Raw genomic sequence first — 15,348 nt, forward strand, 5'->3', positions numbered from 1 at the left:
AAATGAATCGATATACACAGAACACTAAGAGTAGTATCTAGCACGAGAAAATGATGAGCATGACATGTTAGCTCTAATAATTATGTTCTATCCCTTGTACTCGACCTAAGCACAGTAATCAATTTTGGCCTGGAGGAGCATGTCAGATAAAAAGAAAGGTAAGAAAAACCAAACCCAGAAACCCAACATTCAAAGAGGATACAGGTATAACCACTAAAAATAGCCCATGGAAGATATGGAAAGCCTTCTCAACAAACTTGTCAGGCCACTTTGAATTGTTACCCCCTTTCTTTTCTGCTCACTGTACTTCTGATTGTTTCTGGTGTGTCAACTATGTCTCTCATGAAGGCTAGGATTCTGTCCCTTCCCTAACTTGGGTGTAAGGCTGTGCTGAGTTCATGAAAGGAAGAGACAGAGAGAATGTAAAGAGAAGGTGGCACTCCTGGGCCCATCCCACCACCACCCTCTACCACCCTCACCACCACCACCACCACCAAAAAAAGAATTCCAAGCAAAGCAATTGCCAAGATAAATCACTTTTATCTCTATAGGAAAGGGAGGATCTAAAAAAAATATAAATTACATTAGTAACACAACATAAGAAAAAAACAGGGGGAAAAAACAACAGAGAAGTCTGTATGATGCTATTCTAACCTGTTTATAAAAAGGCCCTGCATCAGAAATTCACAATCCTACCCACTTCTAAAAATATATTTAGACATGTACAGAAGCGGTGGGCTTGTTTTTAAATTGTTTGCTTTTTGTAAAAATATATTAAAGGTGAATAGAAATCCTCTCTCCCTACCCCCTATCCAACCACCAGCTCTGTGCTGGGGATTGGAGACCAGAGGGAACTCTCACCATGTTCTACACCTTAGTTACTACCACTCCCAATCCCTCTCCAACTCACTTCACTTAGAACCTGAAACATTAAAAAAAAAAAAAAGCATACTAGCCTCTTTGGAAAAGCATAACTCTGAGGGTAAACTTGCTTTTCATTTAAAACACAAAACAACAAACAGGAGTCTCTGAGAGCCCAACTAAACTAAACAGAAACCCAGTCAAATGGAGGTTGGGTTTTAGCTCCACAGAAACTTCTAACAAAGAAACAGAGGGGAAAGAGGCCTGGAACCAGGGGGATTTGCTAGCAATTAGCTGCCTTTGAAAGATCAAGTTGGGGGGGGGTGCTGTTAATGGGCAGAAGGGCTGGGGTCCTGGTCTTGGTTACAGCAGTCAGGGCCCAATCAGGCAGTTGCATATACAGGGACACAGGCTGCCCCCACTTCCCTCCCCTCACTACCCTCTGCTGCCTTGAAAACCCCAAGAAAGCAAAGCTGGGTGGAAACAGGAGAGGGATGTGGGGACCTCACGTGCTGGGGGGGAGGTAGCCAGGCTATTTGCCTTTGGTGTGACTAGATGGAGGGCTGCATGGCCCATGGGGTCCCCAAAATAAAAAAAAAGCAGATGGGTTTAAGGGACCCCTGATTCCAAATAAGGAGAGTAGATGTGGGGCTATAGAGAAAAGACAAACTGGAGACACAAAGATGACAAGGGAAACCACATACTCCTGTGGCCTGCATGGTAGCTGTTAAGTTCCCCAGAAGCACTGGGCAAACTGGGGTGAGGTCAGAGTGGGGAGTAGAGGGCAAGGATGCACTCCACTTGGGCAGTACCAAAATGGAGGGAGTGGGGTATTCTCCATCCAGACCAGGTTGCCAGGGAGGCAAGACAGGCAGTGGTGGAGGGAGGTGGCCGGGGAGGAGGAGGGAGAGGGGTTGGGCACTGTCTGAATGATAAAGACACCCACAAGGGGAAGATGGGGAGTGGAGGATCAGATGATCTGCTCCTTTACAGATGGGCATCTCTTCTTCCAGGCTCAGGTTCCTGAGTAACCCATCTGCACTCTGCTGGAGCTGTGACCTGATGTCTGGGAGTATAAAGGCCCAGACATGAAGATGTGTGTTTTGAGGTCTTCTTCAGACCAAGACCTTAGGTGGGGAAAGAAGCAGAGAGGCTCCTGATGGAGAACCCAGGGGTGAGCTGTCCTGTCACATCCTCTCCAGAAGGTCCAGGCTGTGCTCTGTGGTACAGGTAAAGAGAGCAGGCTGTACGCAGGGCCAGGGTTATCTGTTTCAGTGGTAGGAACTTTCAGACTTTTGGGAGATGGTTTTTCACCTCCTGGGGCCCAGATATAGCCACGTGGATAATGTTCTATTATCAGGACCTCAAAATCTAGGAAAATACCTGAAGCTCACCCGGGGACAGGGGACCTCATCTGTAGCCACCCAAAAGTAGCTTCCTCCAGTGGGCTACAAAGCCATGGTTAAAGGCTTAGGTGTTGGTCCTCTCTCCACCTTAAGAAGTGACAGAAATTTCTCTTCTTCTCAAAGATGAGTGAAGTCAGCCCATAACTTTTCTAGTCCACCTCTGAAAATGGCCCATGGTGGGGCAGTAGAGAGACTCTGGGCCCTCCTCTTTATTTTCATCAAGCATTTGGCAAAAGGGAGCAGGGCTAGACCCTTCTCCCAGGAACAAGTCTGGAATGGGACATGTCCGCTGGGTTGGGGAGGGGAAGGAAATATGGGCAGAGGTGGGCAGGCTTCTGGAAAACAGGGCTGGAGCTGTGGGAAGTGTTGAGCACTGGGCCTCCCACTTCATGACCTGGGAAATAGCAAGAGGCCAAGGCTCACTTTATGCCTCCCCTCAACCTGCCTTCCAGTTCTAAGTGGGGATGAGAGTAAAGGGCGGATGAGGCTGGTAACAAGAAAATGGGTTGGAGCAGCAGAAAAGAGGGTTCTAGTCAGCCAGAAAGCTCTCCCATTCACCTGCTACTCAGAGGTATGGAAAAGGAAGGCAGGATTCTCTAGTGGAAGTAGGGAAGGGAGTTAGGGGAATTGGTGAAGGGGCCCATAGGGGAGTCCATGCCTTTGGTCAGTTCCAAGAAAGCAGGACAATGCGCCTCAGCACCTTGTCCGGGGCAGACAGGATTCAGGAGTGCCCCAGAGAGTTGACTATGGAGAAGGCAATGGGGGTGAGGGGGTGAAGGGGTGAGGGGCAGGACACTAGGGGGCTCACAGAAGTAGTTTGCCATTTCTGTGGATTTTCAGGATACGGCCAAGTCTCTGCTTTGCTGTGGCCAGGCCCTTTTTAGGACGCTTTCCTGTGGGGAAAAGAGAGGTAAGTAAAGGCTATGGCATGGGCTTCAGCAGCAACTCCAGCACCAACTATCTTCAGTCTACCCAATTCCTCTGTTCCTCTGCCCACAGTCTCCCCATCCTTATGCTGCCTCCAGGCACACCTTGGGCAAGAAATCCTCCTTAACTATTTCCATCCAACACCACATGTCTTTGCTCTTCCTTCTATGACCTCCTGCAGCAGTTACCGAATCCCTGGTTAGTCTGTCTGGTTCCTTTCCCTCACTGATTTCTTTGGTCCCAATCATTTTCCTTCCTAAATTCTACAGGGCTGTGGTTATGCCTCCTTGTCCTCTTATCTTGATTACTGGGACTACACAAGTGCCTGGTTAGTGATTATAGCTCAATGTCCATGAAGGTGCCATCCTCAGGGCCTTGTTTCATTAGAAATTTTCATCGTCAAAAAAGAAAGAAAAGATAAAGAGAAAAAGAGAAAAGAAACCCCCATCCTCATCACCTGATGCCACACTGACCTCACCACCCTCGAGTGGCACACTCTAGGGACTGGGATTTGAAGGCCAAAGTGAAGAAAAGGAGGGCTTGGACACCCCTCCCATCGCCTCTTCCTCTCTCTCCCCACATCAGATCATCTCTCATGACCCATGTGACCTCCTCCATATTTTATCAATTTATCCCCTCCTTCCTCTCCATTTCTGCTATAGCCCCAGTCTCTCTTCACCTGAACCTATGCAGATGTCCCCTCTCTAGACTTCCCACCTGCAGTCCACCCTCTACTCTGGTCACCAGAAGGTTCTTTCTAAACCCACATCTGAAACACCTCTGTGTAACACAGTTAATGTCTCTTCATGGCCTAAGAGTTCAAATCCAAGCACCTTAGGTTAGCTGTCTGTGTCCCTCCCAAGTATTCTCATCTACCAGAGTGCTCAGGATTTGGAGCTGGTGACCCTAAGCTCCTTCTCAGTTTTGCAACCATGTGGCAGTCGTACCTTGTCCTGCTTGATTGCTCTGGGAGCCAACTGAAGGGCGCCGCTGGGTCAAGAAGACGCCAGGGGCCATGGGTGTGGTGCTGCGGTTTGCCTGGGCCATACCAAAGGCATTGGGACGAGCAGTATATTCATGGTCAGCAAGACTTCCTGAGAGGGCCTCTTGTTTAGGCTCAGGAGGAGGCGGCGGGGAGGTGGAGGTGAGAAGCTGGGGTGTAGTGGCCAGAGATGGAGCTGGTACTGCCACAATGAGGTTGGACTCCTGAGGGCGAGGCTGTTCTACCTCCTTCAACAAAGGCTTCTTCTTAATATATTTCTTCTTTTGGGCCTTCTGTAGCTCCTGAAATATAAGCCGAGTGGGAGGGGAAATTCAGGACTGGAGGAAAGAAAAGAATTGCCCAGAAAGGAAACTAGACACTGGTCAATGTGGTCCTGCAACCCACCCCCACCCCAAGTCTAGCCTGGACGTATGTACACACAACACAGGCCTAACACCTGAGATCAACTCTTTGGGACCATCTATCCTTAAGTTATCACTGCCACTAATCAGTACAGTGGTACTGAAAGGAAAATGAATTCAGAGACTTGAGTTTTGGTCCTAGCACTGTCATTTATGAGGTGGACCATGGATACTTCTAATAAGAATAGCTAAATTTATGCTAGCAGCTAAAGCCCTTTATACAGTTGACCCTTGAAAAATGTAGAGATTAGGGGTACTGACCGCCCCCCATGTGGGCAAAAATCCCACATATAACTTCTGACATCCCCAAAACTTAATTCCTAATAGCCTACTATCGATTGGAAGCCTTACTAATAACATAAACAGTAGATTAACATATATTTTGTTATGTTATCTGTCTTCTTACAATAAAGGCAGAGAAAATAAATTATTAAGAAAATCATAAGGAAGAGAAAATGCATTTACAGTACTACTGTAATAAAATCTATGTACAAGTGGACCTGTGTAGTTCAAACCCATGTTGTACAAGGGTCAACTGTATACTTTACTTCATTAATTCCTCAGAGTAGCCACGAGAAGGAAAATCCCTTAGTTTATAGATAAGAAAGCTGAGGTGCAGGGATATTAAGTAAGTTGAGCCCAAAGCCTCACAGGTGAAGAGTTGTTGGGTCCAGGATTTAGCCAGGCCTATCTGAATACCCACCCTGCACACTTCTCAAAGAGGGTCCTCTGGGAGTGAAAGAGCAGTAACTTTGGAATTAAAGAAAAACTTGGGTTCAAATCTAGGTTTGTGCTCCCTGGGTGGGATGACTTCAGTCAAGTTACTAACCTTTGTGAATCTCAATCGCCTCATCTGTAAAATGGGCAAAATAAATCTGTTTTTCAGGGTTGTCAGGAAGAATAAAATGATATAAAAACACATAGCACATAGTAGGTACTCAACAAGTAGTAAACTATTACTCTATCTTCATTACTTTTACAATGGTTTTCCTCCTCTTGCTGGTCTTTTCTTTTCTTTTTTTTTTTTTTTTTTTTTTTTTTGCTGGTCTTTTCTTTTAATGGAGGACTTGACAATCCTCCAGGTCAGTGGGTCTTAAAAGCACAATTCTGGATGGGAAGGAGGAATAAGGAGTTATGTCAATTCACCCAATATCTTGGATTTCATCCATCCATTGTTCTATGGATCTGCTATCCACTACGTAGCGGGTACCTATATAGTGGGCATCTGGAGCCCTGAGAACCTGGAAAGGTAGTCTGAGAGCATGTGAACGACTTCACCTTCTGAAATGCTACACAGCCACACAAACCAACTCAGTGATTACATTTCTTTGCCTTGGCAACACAGGCCTATTCCTGCCTTCGGAAGATCTGACAGGCTGTGGCTACCATAGGAATTTCTGGGGGACAAGAATAATAATATTAGTAATACATGCTAGGTACTGTTCTATAATTTAACTCATTTAATACTCAAGAAGTATGAGAAGAAAGAGTTAAAATCCCATTTTTAGGAGAGGAAATTGTGGCAGAGAGAGATTAAAGCATTTTCTCAAGGGTATAGGATCATGATGTGACCAAGTTGGGATCCAGACCTAAGCCATCTAGCTTTAGAATCTTTTTTCAACCTTACTGCTGTTCCACCTATACCAGAAACATTTCTGCCCCCATTTCTCTCATCTGAATCCAGAAATTAACCATTCACACCTAGGTGACATAGCCTACATTTTTCTTTAAAAAATTTTTTTTAGCCTACATTTTTCTATCTTTGTTGTCATCTCCTTGTATACTTCATCCAGATTCCCTCACTGAACATTAGGCTGTCTGAGGACAGGACAGCTTACACCTTGCACATTTCCTTGCTCAAAAACCTGTTAGTAGTCTGACATTCATGGTCCTCCATGGTCTTATCATTCATACTTTCCCAACTCACAATGATAACCCCGGAAAACTAACATGTCTATAGTATTTACTATGTGGCAAGTGCCATTTTCGGAGCTTTGCCACACATTATCTCATCTACTCCTCAAAGTTTATGAGGAAACTGAGGCACAGAGAAGTCAAGTAACATGCTGAAGTGGTAGAGTGAGGATTCAAACTCAGGCAGGCTGGCTCTACAATCCCTTTTTTAATCTGAATTTATCTTACCCCCTTGCCCAACCTGAAGCCTCTAATCCAGAGGGACCGGATCATTCATTCATGCATTCATTCGTTCACAGGCCCAATAAAGACTAAAACACATGTTTAGTCTAGTGGGGATATCAAGTTAAATTACATATATCCCCACCCTTGAGGCACTCACAGTTTAAAAAGGGATACAGAAAGGCATACTCTAAGTACTAGGAGAGAATACCAGAGAGGCACAGAAGGTTCCTGAAATAAATTGGTGGTAGGTGGTATGAAGGAGTGCATCTAAAAGGCATCTAAAAGGGAGGATCCCTAGTGGGCAGAGGAAACAATCTTGCAAAGGCACAGGGGCATGAGGCAATGGGATATACACTAAGTGAACGACAAACACCGTGGTACAACAGTATGGCTGGTGCAAAACATGTGCATGCAGGGCTGTGGGGAGGCTGGGGAGGAGAAGTGAGCAGAGGTCAAATTAAGAGGACCTTGTGTGCTTTGCCAAGGATTTCCCTTCTCCTGGAATGCCTCCCTGTTTCCTTCTAAAAGCTTAGCCTGCAAAACCCCTCCCAAATTTCAAATTGCTCAATTCTTTGAGCAAACCGAAGTGAGCTCCTTAGAAGGCACCCAAAGTAGTTTTCACACCTTCAATTATCTGTTTATTTAAAAGCCCCCCTCCCTTTTATTTCTAAATTACATCTTATATGGCACTAGGATGTACATAACAGAGAATTTGTGATCAAAGTGGCCTGCCTGGACTGCTTGCTCTCTGCTGGCTCTCAACAGCCTCTGAGACATTTCTAAGTACCTTTAGAGCTCTGTATAACAGCATTTATTAAAAACATCATCCTATTCTGTTTTATTTAAATAGGATATAATTATTAAGTTATATAAACATTTAACTATTTTATTGAAATAGCAAGTAACATGAAATCTGAAGTTAGAGGATATGAGTTTGAATCTTGTCTCCTCCATATCCTGGACTAGTCCCTTAAAGAGAGCCTCATTTTCTTTACCTGCAAAATGATGAAAATATCACCTATTGAATACGGCTACTGGGCAGATTATATGAGACACTGTACATGGAAGCACAAAACGTAAAGGAGATGCTCAATAAATGCTCTAAGCAACAGGATGACACATTAGGAGCCAAGGAGATGTTGATAAGGAGATAACCAGAAAATTCAACTCCAACTTCTCCCAGGGTTGATGAGCACAGTCTACACATTAAAGACCTTTTTAAACTGTAACCTGTTAGGAGGTCAATTTGATTCATTCATTCAATTTGATTTGAAGAGACCCTTTAGGATGAAAACTAGTGGTTGATGTTTTCTTGGGAAGTAGGGGGTGAATATTAAGACAATAATATTTGGTCTAGAGGACCAGAAAAGCCTCTCCCCAAAAATCAAATTCCAGTACTGGTTGGGTGGCTAAGAACTTGAGTATACTCAGCTGGTAACCTCCTTGGGGCTTCATCTGAAGGCAAATGCTCTCATTCAAGGACAGCCCTGGTCCTTTCCATCTAATAGGTTTTTACATACCTAGAAAGGCAAACGATAAGGGCTTTTCTCTGGCCCCTTATTTTCTTTCATTCTAAGTCATGTTAACTTTGTGAACTATGGAAGTAGCCTGTCATTGCATTGGGCTGTGAAAGACATAGGAGGCTAGGACTAATGCCAAGGATAAAGATCAAAGGCTACCAACTCCTCAATGAAACAACAGTGGGATCCTATCAGCCTGAAGTTCTGAGTTTTAGGTCTCTAAGGCAAACTGGAATCAGTAGCAGGGCCACTGACTGGCTGTCAGCACCTACCTGCTGGGCTAGCTTTGCAGCTGCTGCGGCCAAGCCTGTCTCAATGGAAGCTACCCGGGTCCCCTCACGCACAGGACGGTCCTGCTTTGGTAGAGTTGGGGTCACACGGGCTGCAGAGGAAACAGGATGAGAACATTTATCTGAATGTCAAGCATATTCCCTACCTCTGAACCTCCCTCAAAGGTGGTCTCATCGGTTTTCCAGATTCTAGCTTTTTACAAAGTCAGATTTTATTTCCCATCAGGTAAGAAGCTAATTCACAAATGCTCAAAGTATGCAAAGCACACAATGATCATAGGATAAAAGTTAACTTTCTTGAACTGGCATTTAAGGTTGACCACGTTCTGCTCCTTGCCTCCCTACCTCCTCAACCTTATTTCCACACCTATGTTCTTAGGTTCTCTAGACAGAACGGATTCCTAATTATACCTCCAGAATATGTGCCGTGCATCCTCTCACCCCGTGCCTTCATCCTCAAATGTCCACGCTGCCTAGAGTATCCTCTTTCCTTTGTCCACCTCTTCAAAACCTGCCCATCCTTCAAGGTAAGCTAAAATCAACCTTCTATACAAATCCTCTAGGACCTCTCTGGCTCACATTGACCTCTCCCTCTCCTGAACTTATGATATGTAACAGTCACTTAATATGTAGCACATACCATCCTGTCTCATCCTCTAACTTTGATGTGCTGTGTGTTATTCTGCCAACCAAACAGGCTATGAGCTCCTGAAGAAGAGTATCTTCTTGTATGACCCTTTTATAGTGCCCTAATAACCTTGAATCAAAAAACAGTTATTTAAAAAAATTATTTATCACACATTTGACATAGGAAGTGTATTTCAGGATAATCAAAGAGCCCCAGATGATGAAGGAAAGCCATTCTTTACAGAATTATGCCTCCTAATAAATGTAGAAGGAATGACAAAATTGGAAAATCACAGGTTTGCAAGCCCTAAAAAAATAACTGATTCCAGGGACCTGCATATTGACACAGTACCAAAGTATTAAACTCACATATTACTCGCTAGTCTCACAAGGAAAAAACTAACTTCACAATGCTGAGATCATATCACCTCCTTAACTAAGTATTAACCTGACTGTTACTAATAGAGAGAAAGCTGACTTCATGTGCCTCCTGATGCAATGCAATATGAATTCACAGCATACCTTGGAAGTAGTTTTACCAAATATCTAAAACCAAGTAAGTATCTCATGTTACTTCCAGTTTTTAGGAAGCACAGAGATAAGAGAACGAGTTAAATGACACCACAAGAAAACAATCAGACATTCTACAAGATAACTGGCTTGGTTTCATTAAAAAGACAGTATCACAAGGAAACAAACAAATCTAGAAGGTAGGATGTGTCACAGGACAATTATGCCAGTTTTTAAAACAAATAAATAGCACAAAACGAAAAAGGGGGAATGGTCTAGATTAAAAAAGAATCAAAAGGCATTTGTGCCAAATGCTATGCAAACTGTTAGATCCTGATTTAAACAAATCCACTGTAAAAATACCTTTTAGGTTAGACACTTGAGGAAACTTTATTATGGACCTAGATAATATATAGGAATTATCAAATTATTAATTTTGTTATGTATGATAACAGGATTGTGGTTATATGAGAAAATGTCGGGGATCCCTGGGTAGCTCAGCAGTTTAGCACCTGCCTTCAGCCCAGGGCGTGATCCTGGAGTCTCAGGATCGAGTCCCACATCGGGCTCCCTGCATGGAGCCTGCTTCTCCCTCTGCCTGTGTCTCTGCCTTTCTCTCTCTCTGTCTCTCATGAATAAATAAATAAAATCTTAAAAAAAGAAAATATCTTCATTTTAGAGATGTATAGTAAAGTACATTGAGGATAGGGAATGACACAATATCTAGCATTTGCTTCAAAGCGCAATTTTGAAAAAAAAAAGAAAACAGATAAATCAAACATGGCAAGATTTGATGACTAGATTCTTAATGGTAGATGTATGGGAATTTACTGTACTATTCTATTTTTCATTAACAAAAAAAGTCAATGTCACAGAAAAAAAGAAGTGGTACTGACCTAGATTTGAGGATAACCAAGGAATCCTTGGTTAGCTATTGCTGCTGCTGCTGTTGTTGTTGTTGTTATTATTAAAAACTTTCTGTATAAGCAGTATGCAGATTCTAAAATAAGCAATTCAGAAGGTTAAAGTCATTTCTTTAAAGGTGATATTTTATGTTTAAAAATGATCTGAAGCCAACAAGAATGGGAAAAAGGGGCAGAGAGTTTATTTGAACAAATTAGAGCTGAGAACTTCCCTAATCTGGTGAAGGAAACAAGGACTCGAGAGCAAGAGGCACAGAGAACTCCCCTCAAAATAACAAAAACAGGTCAACACCATGGCATAGTATAGTGAAACTTACAAAATACAAAGTAAGGGGCAAAAGGTCCTTAACTTACAAGGGTAGACACATAAGGTTAGCAGCTGACCTGTCCACAGAGACCTGACAGGCCAGAAAGAAGGGGCATGATGTATTCAAAGTGCTAAATGAGAAAAATATGCAGCCAAGAATACTTGATCCAGCAAGGGAGTCATTCAGAATAGAAGGAGAAATAAAGAGCTTCCAAGACAAGCAAAAACTAAAGGAGTTCATGAACACTAAACCAGTTCTGCAAGAAATATTAAAGGGAACTCTTTGAGCAGGAAAGACCAAAAGCAACAGCAACTAGAAAAGGAACAGAGACAATCTACAGAAACAGTGACTTTACAGGTAATACAACGGCACTAAATTCATATCTATCAATAATTACTCTGAATGTACAAGGACTCAATGCTCCAATCAAAAGACAGGGGGAAAAAAAAGACAGGGGGTATCAGAATAGATTAAAAAAAAACAAGACCCATCGATATGACGCTTACAAGAGACTCATTTTAGACCCAAAGACACCTCCAGATTGAAAGTGTGGGGATGGAGAACCATCTATAACGCTAATGGATATCAAAAGAAAGCTGGAATAGCCATACTTATACCAGACAAACTAGATTTTTTGGGGGAGGGGAAAAGAGGGGCAGAAGGAGAGAGAGAATCCTAAGCAGGCTCCACACCCAGCATGGAGCCCAACATGGGGCTCGATCATGACACAAGCCTAAAATCAAGAGTCAGATGCTCAACCGACTAAGTTACCCAGGGACCCCCAGAAAAAACTAGATTTTAAATGTTTTTTTTAAGATTTATTTATTTATTCATTCATGAAAGACAGAGAGAGAGGCAGAGACACAGGCAAAGGGAGAAGCAGGCTCCATGCAGGAAGCCCGATGTGGGACTCGATCCCAGGACTCCGAGATCATGCCCTGAGCCAAAGGCAGACGCTCAACCAATGAGCCACCCAGGCATCACGAAAAACTAGATTTTAGGAAAGACTGTAGTAAGAGATGTAGAAGGACACTATATCATAATAAGGAGGTCTATCCAACAAGAAGATCTAACAATTATATTTATGACCCTAACTTGGGAGCAGCCAAATATATAAATGAATTAATAATAAAATTAAGGAAATTCATTGATAATATAATAACATCAGGGGACTCTAACAGCCCACTCACAGCAATGGACAGATCATCTAAGCAGACGATCAACAAGGAAACAATGACTTTGAGAGACAGGCTGAACTAGATGGACTTTTTTTAAAGATTTTATTTATTTATTCACGAGAGACACACAAAGAGAGGCAGAGACATAGGTAGAGGGAGAAGCAGGTTCCCTGTAGGGAGCCTAATGTTGGACTTGATCTTAGGACCCTGGGATCATGACTCGAGCCAAAGGCAGATGCTTGAGCCATCCAGGTGCCCCCCAGATGGACTTAACAGACATATTCAGAGTATTGCATCCTAAAGCAGCAGAATACGCATTCTTTTCAACTGCACATGGAACATTCTCCAGAATAGATCACATACTGGGTCACAAAATCAGCCCTCAATCAGTACAAAAAGACTAAGATCATACCATGCATATTTTGAGACCACAATGCTACAAAACTTAAGTTAACCACAAGAAAAAATTTGGAAAGACCACAAACACATGGAAGTTAAAGAACATTCTTGTGTATGTTAGTAAATTGAACACCAATAAAAAAAAAAATAAGTGACAAAAAAAAAATAAAGAATGTATGGGTTAACCAGGAAATTAAAGAATAAATAAAAAATACATGGAAGCAAATGGAAATGAAAATATGACTATCCAAAACCTTTGGGTTACAGCAAAGACAGTCATAAGAGGGAAGTATATAGCAACACAGGCTTTCCTCAAGAAGCAAGAAAAGTCTCAAATATATAACCTAACTTTACACCTAAAGGAGCTAGAAAAAGAACAGCAAATAAAGACCAAAATCAGCAGAAGGGAAGTAGTTAAGATTAGAACAGAAATTAGTAACATACAAATAAAACAGTAGAACAGATCAACAAAACTAGGAGCTGGTTCTTTGACAGAATTAACAAAATTGATAACCCCCTAGCCAGACTTATCCAAAAGATAAGAGAAAGAACCCAAGTAAATAAAATCATGAATAAAAAAGGAAAGATCACAACCAACATCACAGAAATACAATTATAAGAGAATATTATGAGCAATTATATGCCAACAAATTGGGCAATATGGAAGAAATAGTTATATTCCTAGACACATATAAATGACCAAAACTGAAACATGAAGAAACAGAAAATCTGACAGACCCATAATCAGTAAAGAAATCGAATCAGTAATCAAAATCTCCCAGGGATGGATGGCTTCCTAGGGGAATTTTACCAAACATTTAAAGAAGAATGAATACCTATTCTTCTGAAGCTGTTCCAAAAAATAGATATGGAAGGAAAACTTTCAAACTCATTCTATGAGGCCAGCATTACTTTGATCCCAAAACCAGACAAAGACTCCACTAGAGAAGAGAATTACAGACCATTATCCCTGATGAACATGGATGCAAAAATTCTCAACAAGATACTAGCTAATGGAATACAGCAGTCCATTAAAAGGATTATTCGCCATGATTAAGTGCGATTTATTCGAGGCTACAAGAGTAGTTCAATATTTACAAATCAATCAATGTGATATATCACATTAATAAAATAAAGAATAAAAACTTTATGATCCTCTCCATAGATGCAGGAAAAGCATTTGACAAAACACATCCTTTCTTGATTAAATATCCTCAACAAAGTACGGATAGAAGGAACATACCTCAACATCATAAAAGCCATATACAAAAGACCCACAATTAATATCATCCTCAATGGGGAAAAACTGAGAGCTTTTCCCTTATGGCCAGGTACATGACAGGGATGTCCATTCTTATCACTGTTGTTCAACACAGTATTGGAAATCCTAGCCTCAGAAATGGGACAATAAAAATAAATAAAAGGCATCCAGATTGGCAAAGAAGAAGTCAAACTTTCACTCTTCCCAGACAACATGATACTCTTTGTAGAATATCCAAAAGATTCCACCAAAAAATTGCTAGAACTGACTGATACAAGAACTCAGCAAAATCACAGGATATAAAATCAACATATGGAAATCTGTTGCATGTCTATATACCAATAATGAAGTAGCAGAAAGAGAAATTAAGGAAGTGATCCCATTTACAATTGCACCATAATATACCATAAAAACCATATTATACCTAGGAATAAACCTAACCAAAGAGGTAAAATATCTGTATGCTGAAAACTATAGAACACTTATGATAGAAATTGAAGAAGACACAAAGAAATGGAAAAACATTCCATACTTTTGAATTGGAAGAGCAAACATTGTTAAAATGTCTATACTACGCAAAGTAATCTCCACATTCAATGCAATCCCTATCAGCATTTTCCACAGGCCTAGAAAAAACAATTCTAAAATTTGTATGGAACCACCAAAGACCCCAAAGAGCCAAAGGAATGTTGAAAAGCAAAGCAGGAGGCATCACAATTCTGGACTTCAAGCTATATTACAAAGCTGTGATCATTAAGATAGTTTGGTACTGGCACAAAAACAGACACACAGATCAGTGGAACAGAATAGGGAACCTACCAGAAATGGACCCACAAACTGTATGGTCAAGAAAGCAAGAAAGAGTATCCAATGGAAAAAAAGACAGTCTCTTCAAAAACTGGTACTGGGAAAACTGGACAGCAACACGCAGAAGAATGAAACTGAGGGCACTAGGGTGGCTCAGTCAGTTGGGTGTCTGCCTTCAGCTCAGGTCATGATCCCAGGGTCCTGGGATTGAGCCCCTCATCAGGCTCCCTGCTCAGTGGGAAGCCTGCTTCTCCTTCTCCTCACCACTTGTGCTCTCTCTCATTGTCACTGTCATTATCTCTGTCTCTCAAATAAATAAACTCTTAAAAAAAGAATGAAACTGGATCACCTTCTTATACCATACACAAAAACAAATTCAAAATGAATGAAAGACCTAAATGTGAGATGGGAAACCATCAAAATCCTAGAGGAGAACGCAGGCAGGAACCTCTTTGACCTCAGCTGCAGTAATTTCTTAGTAGGCACATCTCTAGAGGCAAGGGAAACAAAAGCAACTACTGCGACTTAATCATGATAAAAGGCTTCTGCACAGTGAAGGAAACAATCAGCAAAACTAAAAGGCAACTGATGAAATGGGAGAAGGTATTTGCAACTGACATATCAGATAAAAGGTTAGTATCCAAAATCTATAAAGAACTTATTAAACTCAACACCAGAAAACATAAATAATCCAGTTAAGAAGTAGGCAGAAGACATGAATAGATACTTTTTCCAAAAAAGACATCTGGATGGCTAACAAACACATAAAAAGATCACTCAACATAGGG

General features: G+C 41.7%; 1 protein-coding gene across 6 annotated transcripts in view; it reads right to left on the minus strand.

The window, feature by feature from the left end:
• Positions 1-520: 520 nt before the first annotated feature.
• PHF8 (PHD finger protein 8) overlaps positions 521-15,348 on the minus strand; it is a 106,583-nt gene continuing 91,755 nt past the window's right edge. For 3 of the 6 annotated variants that reach the window (XM_038587512.1, XM_038587514.1, XM_038587510.1), the window contains 5 exons: positions 8,530-8,639; positions 5,428-5,451; positions 4,142-4,478; positions 3,076-3,160; positions 521-2,080 (listed from right to left, as the gene is read on the minus strand). In XM_038587512.1, coding sequence (XP_038443440.1) covers positions 1,990-2,080; positions 3,076-3,160; positions 4,142-4,478; positions 5,428-5,451; positions 8,530-8,639 — 647 coding nt within the window. In that variant the 3' untranslated portion in view covers positions 521-1,989. Of the gene's footprint in view, positions 3,161-4,141; positions 4,479-5,427; positions 5,452-8,529; positions 8,640-15,348 lie in introns of all 6 variants that reach the window. The other 3 variants (XM_038587515.1, XM_038587511.1, XM_038587513.1) reach the window with 2 other exon arrangements.

The sequence above is a fragment of the Canis lupus genome, chromosome X (genome assembly GCF_011100685.1).
Source record: "Canis lupus familiaris isolate Mischka breed German Shepherd chromosome X, alternate assembly UU_Cfam_GSD_1.0, whole genome shotgun sequence".
Lineage (NCBI taxonomy): Eukaryota > Metazoa > Chordata > Mammalia > Carnivora > Canidae > Canis > Canis lupus.